The 9925-nt window shown below is 49.6% G+C and overlaps 1 protein-coding gene across 2 annotated transcripts in view; it reads left to right on the forward strand.

Moving 5' to 3' along the window:
• IGF2BP1 (insulin like growth factor 2 mRNA binding protein 1) overlaps positions 1-8324 on the forward strand; it is a 41337-nt gene extending 33013 nt beyond the window's left edge. The window contains exons 7-15 of one of the 2 annotated variants that reach the window (XM_055331295.1): positions 763-897; positions 1553-1675; positions 2345-2480; positions 3455-3577; positions 3899-4018; positions 4805-4879; positions 5710-5841; positions 6066-6179; positions 8232-8324. In XM_055331295.1, the coding sequence (XP_055187270.1) occupies positions 763-897; positions 1553-1675; positions 2345-2480; positions 3455-3577; positions 3899-4018; positions 4805-4879; positions 5710-5841; positions 6066-6179; positions 8232-8324 (1051 nt within the window). The remainder of the gene's footprint in view (positions 1-762; positions 898-1552; positions 1676-2344; positions 2481-3454; positions 3578-3898; positions 4019-4804; positions 4880-5709; positions 5842-6065; positions 6180-8231) is intronic. The other variant, XM_055331306.1, reaches the window with a different exon arrangement.
• Positions 8325-9925: the final 1601 nt, after the last annotated feature.

The following is a 9925-nucleotide window of genomic DNA, read 5'->3' on the forward strand; positions in this document are numbered from 1 at the left end:
TTCTCCACTGAGCATAGAGCCTGATGAGGGGCTCAATCCTAGGAGCCGGAGATCACGACCTGAGCCATAGGCACATGCATAACTGACTGAGCCATTCAGGTGCCCCAACTTTATTTTTTTTATTTGCATGTAGTTGACCCCTCTTATCTTTTTTTTTTTTTTTTTTTTAAGATTTTATTTATTTATTCATAGAGACAGAGGGAGAGAGGCAGAGACACAGGCAGAGGGAGAAGCAGGCATCATACAGAGAGCCTGACATGGGACTCCATCCAGGGTCTCCAGGATCATGCCCTGGGCTGAAGGCGGTGCTAAACCGCTGCAGCCACCAGGGCTGCCCAACCCCTCTTATCTTTATAGCTGATCAGTGTACTCTGGAAAAGAAAAAGCCACATCATATCCTTATTCCAAATACATCCTTTATTACTCTAAGTTTGGGACAGTGTGCCTTCCCTTTATAGTTGTTTCATGAGGGAATCCAGAATTTAAGAGGAAATGGAGCTTTAGAGTTGTGGGCTGCCATTTGCCAGCCCTGTGTTCCCATGCCAGATGCAACCATTGTCCACCACCTCCTGATTGAGACAGAATCCAGAGCAGCAGGCTGGCCACATGACCCTGGCCCTTTCTCTGCCCTTCCCCATTCTGTGCTTGGACTTGTTTCAAGAGTTGTTTCTGTGCTTCAGTTGAGAAGTAGCAAGGTATGTGAAGAAGATTCTGGGTTTTACCAGGGACTCCCTTAACTGTCCTTGGCTTTGTGGTCCTCAGGATAGATGTGCACAGGAAGGAGAATGCAGGCGCTGCAGAGAAGGCCATCAGCGTCCACTCAACCCCTGAGGGCTGCTCATCTGCGTGTAAGATGATCTTGGAGATTATGCATAAGGAAGCAAAGGACACCAAAACGTAAGGCTTTTATTCAGTGTTTCTTGTAAGGAGGGAATTGCTACCTCCCCCCACTACAACAGACTTATTAGCAAGAATGCAGGGATAAGTAGGAGACAGACGACATAAACTGAAACATGAAGTCCTCTTTCCCACAAGTACCGAACACCCCTGTACACCCTCTTAGCAACTCTGTGCATTTATAATGTGTGTATTTGTGTGTACATATGTGTGTGTGTGCATAGGTGTATGTGCATGTGCCTGTTTTAGCACACATAGAATCATAATGAGCGCAATTCTACAGTTTGCTTTTTTCACATTATGGATTGGTATGGTAATATGGATCACCTCTTTCTAAAACTGCATGGCATTCTCTAGAGTGGCTATTTTAAAAAAGACAGCTGTGAATGGGTTTACCATGCATGGACCTGCAGAACCATCATCACAATTATGACAGTGAGCATGGCCATTGCTCTGATAGTCCCATGTGGCTCTGGGCAGCCTGTCCCTACCTCCCCATCCCTAGCACTAAGCACCCACCCATCTGTTTTTTTTTTTTTTTTGTAATCTTTTGGGATGTAATTTCGTCCTGGAAACCCCACATTTGCAGTTGCATGCTGTCTGGGTCTCTGCGCGGCTCACCACTTAGCAGTTCTTGTCCCTTACCCTTCCCAAGGGCCGATGAGGTTCCCCTGAAGATCCTCGCCCATAATAACTTTGTGGGGCGTCTCATTGGCAAGGAAGGACGGAATCTGAAGAAGGTGGAGCAGGACACAGAGACCAAGATCACCATCTCCTCGTAAGGCTGTCATTTACCTCTTTATGAGTGGGATACCCAAGGGCCTGGGGGCACCAATGTGTCATTAGAGAGCTTTAATATTTGGGTTCTCTAAGTTGTATGCAGTATCTGCCCTACTGAAGGAGAATCAGTGCAGTGGCAAAGAACGTTTATATCTGTGAGGGCTTGTATTGTTGGGAGTGAATCTGTCCATCCCCTGTTCTGCACATTACACCTGTCACCTGCAGTTGGGAGCCAGGGCTTTGGGGTCTTGGGCATGTTTGCCAGGCCATGAGAAGTGGACCCGCCCAGGCCCTTGTCTGAGGATTCTTTGAGCCCTATACCTCTTCATTTCATCCCTGACTTGGTCTGTTCCAAAAGCACAGGAAATGGATTCTGTAGAACTACTGGAGAAGCTTCCAGTTCTGAGCATCCTTCTTGCTTTACCAGTGATGAAAACCTCTGTGATTGGGTTCATTCCACATCAAGGGGTTTCAGTTGGGTATTCTCATCTCCCTGCACCTTCCTCCCTCCCTGCTCTGGTTACAGACCAAAGACGAGAGACAGGGAGCTGTTTGCCAAAAGTTAAACAGCCTGCAGGAGCTGTTTCTGTGGCTAATTCCTAGCTGGGGCCACTTCCTGGTCCTGGCCTGTCAGTGCAAGGGTGACTTGGCTCTGCTGTCCCACCAGGCTGCAGGACCTCACCCTGTATAACCCTGAGAGGACTATCACCGTGAAGGGGGCCATTGAGAACTGCTGCAGGGCTGAGCAGGAGATCATGAAGAAAGTTCGGGAGGCCTACGAGAACGACGTGGCTGCCATGAGTGTGAGTGGCAGAGGTGGCTGCTTTACCCCTCTCTGAGGCTGAGGCACAGCAGAAAGAGGGGAGGTCTCCATGTAGGTGGGCAAGTCACACACTTGGGATCTCCATTCCTGCAGGTCATTAAGAGATCTTTATCTGATTCCTGGGGTTGGGTCTCCTCTTGGGCTTCAGTCTGTGATTTTCCTATAAAATTGGTATTTGTGTGTACTTCAGTGAAGAGAGGGGCCATAATTTTCATCTGATTTTTTTTTTTTTAAAGATTTTATGTATTTATTCATGACAGAGACACATACACAGAGAGAGGGAGACAGAACACAGGCAGAGGGAGAAGCAGGCTCCATCCAGGGAGCCTGATGTGGGACTCGATCCCGGTCTCCAGCATCAGGCCCTGGGCTGAAGGCAGCACTAAACCGCTGAGCCACCCGGGCTGCCCTCTCATTTGGTTTTTATTTAATTTTAAAATTTTTTAAAGACTTCATTTACTCATGAGAGGCAGAGGTATAGGCAGAGAGAGAAGCAGCCTCCCTGCGGGGGAGCCCGATGTGGGACTCAATCCCGGGATTCTGGTATCACACCTGAGCCAAAGGCAGACGCTCAACAACTGAGCCACTCAGGCGTCCTTCATCTGGTTTTTAAAGGGGATTGAGGATGTGGGGTACAGGAGAAAAGGTGAGTCCTGGATATCTAACGGAGATCTGTCCTTGCTGTGCCTTTTCATAGGAATGTTCTAGCGTAGGGTAGTTGAGTAAATCGCCAGAGAGATGGTACATCTGAGGCTCTGGTGTACCCTTCTGGTTGGAGTTGCTGGTTCTTGGTCCAGCAATAATGTCCCATCACTCATGGCTCCACACTCTAGGTGTGTGTGAGAACCAGAAGCACTCAGTTCTCCTGTGCCCTCCACCCCACCCCTGCCCTCTGGGTTCAGCTAGGCCCCTGCAGCCTGAGCTGATCTCTCCCTCCTCACCTTCCTTTCCCAGCTGCAGTCACATCTCATCCCCGGCCTGAACTTGGCAGCTGTGGGTCTTTTCCCAGCCTCGTCCAGTGCAGTCCCACCACCTCCCAGCAGTGTCACGGGAGCTGCTCCCTACAGCTCCTTTATGGTAGGTGCAAGATCTAATTACAGGGGACCCCTGGGCCCTTCCATGGCCTCTGGTAGGGTCCAGTACCATGCGGGAGCTTGACACCTAGAGAATCCTTGAAGAGGGCAGGGAGGTCTGGGATGCCTCTCCTGGGCAGGATTCCCAGCCATGTGGCCGGCACCTGAGATGCTGGAGGCACAAAGCCCCTTTGTGCTTGCTGGGCACGGGGAGTGCCAAAGAGCAGGTAGCCCATGTTATCTTCCCTTTGGGGAATGCTCACCTGGGGTGTGGAGGGGCTTCTGTATCCTTGGCCCATGGTAATGACGTGCTCTGTCTTGACAGCAGGCTCCGGAGCAGGAGATGGTGCAGGTGTTCATCCCTGCACAGGCAGTGGGCGCCATCATTGGGAAGAAGGGGCAGCACATCAAACAGCTCTCCCGTTTTGCCAGTGCCTCCATTAAGGTGACCTGCTCTGGGTCCTCCTGGGTCCTGGGATGAGGGGAACACTGCATCCACCACCTATGTCCCTCGGTGCCACACGTGGCTGCTGTTGTGTGACCTCTGTCTCTGAGGGATTGCAGTCCCCTTTGCTTTTGAACTTGCCAGGGCCTTTGGTGCTCCTCGGCTTTTGGGCAAAGAAGGAGGTGCAGTTGCAGTGTAGGAGGAGAGCCTGAGCTCTGGCACAGACTGATGTGGGTTCAGCCTCAAAGCTAAAGGGGCTCATCACCGCAGCCACTCACTGGCATAATACTGTGAAGTGATGCAGTCAGATATCCCTCGGTCAGTGCCTGGCAGTCAGTGGTTATGGATGCCAGCTGTTTTTTCACCTTCCTCGGCTAGGGTCCAGTGCGGGGAGAAGGGAGTCTGTCCTCGTCAAACAAAGTTCTATTCCAAAAGCCCAATTCCATTCGTATTGATGGTCCTAAAGGAGTTGGTCAGAGATTCTTCTCTGCTGAAGGGTGGTCCCCACCCTCCTCGTCTGTGCCCCACCCTCTGAGCAGGACCCTACCAAACCCTTCCCAGGAGTTTGGGAGGGTGGGCAGTGGGGAGGCCCTGATTAGGAAACCTCCCTGGAACACATTCACACCCATCTTCATCACATTTTTGGTGCAGGGGCAATGCCTGTGGGGCTCAGGGCCTTGGGTCTTGCCTCTCGTAGCCCTCAGAAGTGGGTGGTGGAATTGGGGTGGTGACAGGGGGCTGGGGGGGGGTGGAGAGTACCTCTTTGACCAGCTCTTTGCTTTCTAGATTGCTCCTCCCGAAACTCCTGACTCCAAAGTTCGTATGGTCATCATCACTGGACCCCCAGAGGCCCAGTTTAAGGTTCTCATCTCTCTTTTTCCAAAGAAGGGAACGGAGGTTGGGTGGGAGTACAAATCTGCCTGATGCTTTTTAAAAAAAGTTTTAATTCATTTAAGTAATCTCTGCACTGAGCGTGGGGCTTGTACCCACGACCCCGAGATCGAGTCTCCTGCTCTATTGACTGAGCCAGCCAGGCTTCCCTGCGTAACACTTAGAGCTCCTGTGCAGGGACAGCCTTGCGATGCTGCTTTCAGTTTGGCATCGAACTCCTTTCCGTTGACTTCCTTATTACTCTTTTTACTTCTCGGGGTGAACAGAAATTGGGGACCGAAGGAAGCTTGAGTGCTTCTTTCTTGTACCCTGCCTTAGTTAAGCAAGATCTTTGATGCCAAATCCCCTCCTCTCCTTTTTGTCCTTGTACGTTGCTAGGCCCCGAACTTTTGGTCACATAGCCAGAGAGCTAAGAGTTAGGTCATCCCGACCGAGGCAGGGATGGAGAGAGAATGGGGGACAGTCTAGTGGCTGTGTGGGGTATCCAACAGCCTGTCTTCTGGCTGATTCTTTTGGCTGCCTTATTCAAGTAAATGGCATCATCCTAGACCCTGCAGGGTTTTTTAGCTTATGAATTGTTCTGGGAAGTATGAATTCAGTTACTCTACCCAGGCTCTCTTGTCTTAACAATTCTTGGTCATGTTCCTATCACCTACCTGTTGTGGATGGCTGATGCATCCCTGGGTTGGTCCCTTGGGGCCGAAGCTCCAAAGGGTGGAGCTTGGGGGCCTGTTTTCATGTTTACCCACTTCCCTTTTGTTATGTGTATGATCCACTGATTAACAAGGACCTTCTCTCAGGCTCAGGGAAGAATTTATGGAAAACTCAAGGAGGAGAATTTCTTTGGTCCCAAGGAAGAAGTCAAGCTGGAGACCCACATCCGGGTGCCAGCGTCAGCTGCTGGCCGAGTCATTGGCAAAGGCGGCAAAACGGTGAGCCTTGGGGCCAGATTGGAAGTTTTGGGGTCTCAGCCTGCTCCCCTATCCTGTACAACTTTAGGACTCCCAGTATGTTTCCTTACTTAATTCTGTCCCCAAGCCCAGCTCTTGAGTCCTTCAGTTACCCGTTAGTGACTTGCCTGCTGCCCCTCCCTGCAGTCCTCTGCATGCCTTCTTGATAGCACCCTGAGCTTCTTTCTGCCCCTCGCTCCACCCAGGTGAATGAATTGCAGAATTTGACAGCGGCTGAGGTGGTAGTGCCAAGAGACCAGACCCCAGATGAGAATGACCAGGTCATCGTCAAGATCATCGGGCATTTTTATGCCAGCCAGGTACGTATGGCACTCTTGCCTTGTAGAGTAGAGAGGCAGCAGGAGCCCGAGGATCAGAGAAACAAAACTCCAGACGTTGACTTGGCATGGCTTTGAGTCCTGGGCACTACGCCTGCCTATGGGCTGGACCGTTCTTTTCTAAGTGTGGGAGTGTGATGTGTAGATGTTTTGTCCTCCTTAGGGAAAGTGATTTGAGAACTTGTACATATACTATATATTCTGTGTTACTTGCCATATATTAAGAGTTTTTTCCTGTTGTTTGCCGTTAGTTCTTTGCTATCCCCTTTTGCACTGGACAAGAAATTAAATTCGTATTACCCACCCACCCAGTCTTGTCTGTGGAATAGTAATAGTAATGACGGTATTCCACATTGCCTTTGTCCAGTACGGTCCCCTTGCCTTTCTCACAATGACTACTGCACCCCTGGTTACAGTTCTGCCTCCCCATTCCAGAACTCACCATCTCCACACCACCTCCAGAGGGCCAGTCAGCACTGCTCAGTATTGATTGGGACTGGCCCCAGAGTCTGGAAAGAGGGTGGATATCCAATTCAAATGCTCTGAATTTTGAAAGTCAGAGTTTGAAAGGTGGTGGTAGTGAGGTTTTCCTAAAATTGGAACTGGAAGGGATATGGAGATCCCCTGGACACACCCCCTTCAGTTCAGAGGATACATACTTCCTAGCAGGCCTATGGCCTGGCTGGTGCTGCCTAAACAGCCAAGGGCTGAATAGGAGCCTGGAACCCCAGCTCTCAGCTCCAGTGTGGTGTGGCTGCACAGCACCAGGAACATGTGTTTTGGAGGCAGAGGGCTTTGATTTCAAACCCTATGTGGCCTTTCTGCTGTACGGCCTTGGGTAAGAAACTGCCGGTGACAATCCTTGGGGAAGCATTTTTTTAATAATTTAATTTATTCATGAGAGAAAGAGAGGCAGAGACATGCAGAAGGTGAAGCAGGCACCCTTTGGGGAGCCCGATGCTAGACTTGATCTTAGGACCCCGGGATCATGCCCTGAGCCAAAGGCAGACTCTCAGCCACTGAGCCAGCCAGCTGCTCTAATCCTCAGAGAAGTATAACAAGAGCTGCGGTAGCATCTAAGATTTGTGGGTGCATCTGATATACTAAGCACCATCCTTTGTGATTGATATAGATTAACTCATTTAATCCCTGTGACAACCTCATTTTACCAATGGAAGAGCATGAGGTGTGAGAAGGTAAAGGATAGATCCGAGTATGTGCAGAGCCAGGATGTACTCAGTACCGAAAGGGGTGGGGCGGGTATTTTTCATTTGTTAGACTGAATTAGAGGGAAACCTAGGTAAACCATCCACTTGTGGCTGACTGAGTAGGAAGTGACATAAATACAGAGTCCACAGCCTTTCCCCAACCTAGACCACCTTTTTCTTGAACCAAGAAACCAAGCACTACCTTTATGGAAGGAAGCGATTCTTGGTAAACTGTTCAGTGCACCACGCTTGCCATTGGTTTTGCTCGCAGCAGAACTCTGTTCTTAGGGAAGAAACCTTCAAGAAAAGAGGAGTCGGATCTCTGCATATTTTGTCTTTTTTTTTTTTTTTTTTTTAAATGGCAGAGTTTAGGTTTCACTTCTTGCTTGTAACTCCACGTCCAGACTTTCATCCCCTTTGCTGGGGATATTTTCATGGGTGGTGGAGCTCAGATCTGTGGGTAGGCCTCCTGCCTGATGACCCTCTGGCAAACATACTCCCGGAGTTTTATTTTAGGTTCAGTGACATGTGTGGCAGTTTGTCAGTTTTTGAATTCTGGTGAATGAGTTTCTACTCTGGTCCCTGTGTCCGTTCTCCAGCCCTCCCTCCACACCCCATCTCCTGTCCTCTGTCCCATGCAGTAGCATTGCCCCCTGGGTGCTTAATGCCCACGGGGAGGCAGAGGAACTTGGGGCCCTGCTCACCCTTGCTCTTCCTGTTGTTTGCTGTCGGTGTCTAGAACTCAATGGCCTCTCTCCCTGGGCTCGGGTTTTCTCTTATGTCTTTGGAGATCTTCACTCTTGCCTCCTTTCTGCTTCTCCTACAGATGGCGCAACGGAAAATACGAGATATCCTGGCCCAAGTTAAGCAGCTGCACCAAAAGGGACAGAGTAACCAGGCCCAGGCACGAAGGAAGTGACCAGCCCCTTCCCGTCACATCGACTTAAGGACAACGGGCTGAAAATCGAGAGCGCGTTCTCCCCAGCAGGCCTGAGAATGAGTGGGAATCAGGGACACTTGGGCCGGGATGTAGATCAGGTTTGCCCACTTGCTTGAGAAAGAGACGTTCCAGTGAGGAACCCTGATCCCTCGGCCCCACATGCCCAACCAATTGGCCCGACACTGCCCACCCCTCAGGGTGTCACCATGGAAATTCTAGCTCAGGGTGCTTTTAAACGTGGATTGTTTTAAGTAAGTTCTCCAGGTCCCACCGAGAGGGTGGGTCAGACCCCAGTGGGAAGAGAAATAAAATTTCCTTCAGGTTTTTGAATCATGCAGAGGGGTGTTTTAATCAGCCTCAAAGGATGGTTTGCTTCTCAACCCTAAAATCCTTCCAACCTTCTCCTGCTTGGTCCGTTGATTAAAATACCTCTATTCTTGTGCCCTGACATAGCCTCTTCCTATATAGTCTCTTCCTATATTCACACAAATTGTTTTATCTGTACTGCTACTAGAAAAACTGGGAACTGACGCATTGCTTTGCTTACGTTATTGATTGAAAGGAGAAGACACGCCAGCATCTATAGTTTAATTCCACTCCTTCCCTAACCAACCAATAGGAACAGCAGGGGATAAAGAATGGGGGAGAAATATGATTAAAATATATAGTAATCCACGTTTAAAAGGAGTGCCCTTATGGCTGATCTAGTCCAGATCACCATCTTGAAAAATTGGCGCAATTAAAATTTTTCCATTCTGTCGGGACTTCCCCACCAAGATTCCCTGCCCCATCATGTACTTCTACCCATCTAGGTGCACATGGGTGGTACTGAATGCTCAGCGGGATAGGGGCTGACCACTGTACTGTCCCTGATTCCCATCATTCTCAGGCAGATTTTATATTTTTTTAAAGTCTATTTTAATGATTGGATATGAGCACTGGGAAGGGGACATAACTCCCCTTGATAAAGTCTCAGTTCCATGGAGGACTTTAGTGGCCCCAAAGGCTGCCACTGTGCCCTCACTCCAGCCCATGTGCTCCTATAAGGGCTGGTTCCCAGAGGCAGGAGTTGCGGGGCACTCCCCCACCACGGCACTGTTCCCTTGGTGGCGGTGGGATGTGGAACCCAACCCTGAGCTCCCGGTAAAGCTAAAGTCTGTCATCTGGCACGTATTATGAATATTCAGTACATTGGAGAGTATTTGCTTCTGTTTTTATGCTAGAGGCATATTTAACTGATGGCTTCTGCCTCCGTGAATCATTGGCACGATGGAAGTTGTGCCTGAAAACAAAATTTAAAATACCAGCATCGTTATGCACAGAGAGGTAAATAAGCTTAATTTATTAATTTACCAGGCTCAATAATAAGATCCCGTTGGAAGTTCAGCCCTTGTGGAAGACGGCAGCCATCAGTTAAATGAGGTTAGGCCTCCCCCCTCCTAATATACTGATTGTCAATGCATATTAGCCAGGTGGTGCACTTTAGCTACCTTGGACAATGCTATCAAGTGTGCTGGGAAGGGAGGAAGGCCTCTCTCTGCATGTGGAAAAGCCCATGCGTGGAGTCCCCTCCTTCCAAC

Source organism: Nyctereutes procyonoides, unplaced genomic scaffold (genome assembly GCF_905146905.1).
Source record: "Nyctereutes procyonoides isolate TBG_1078 unplaced genomic scaffold, NYPRO_anot_genome, whole genome shotgun sequence".
NCBI lineage: Eukaryota > Metazoa > Chordata > Mammalia > Carnivora > Canidae > Nyctereutes > Nyctereutes procyonoides.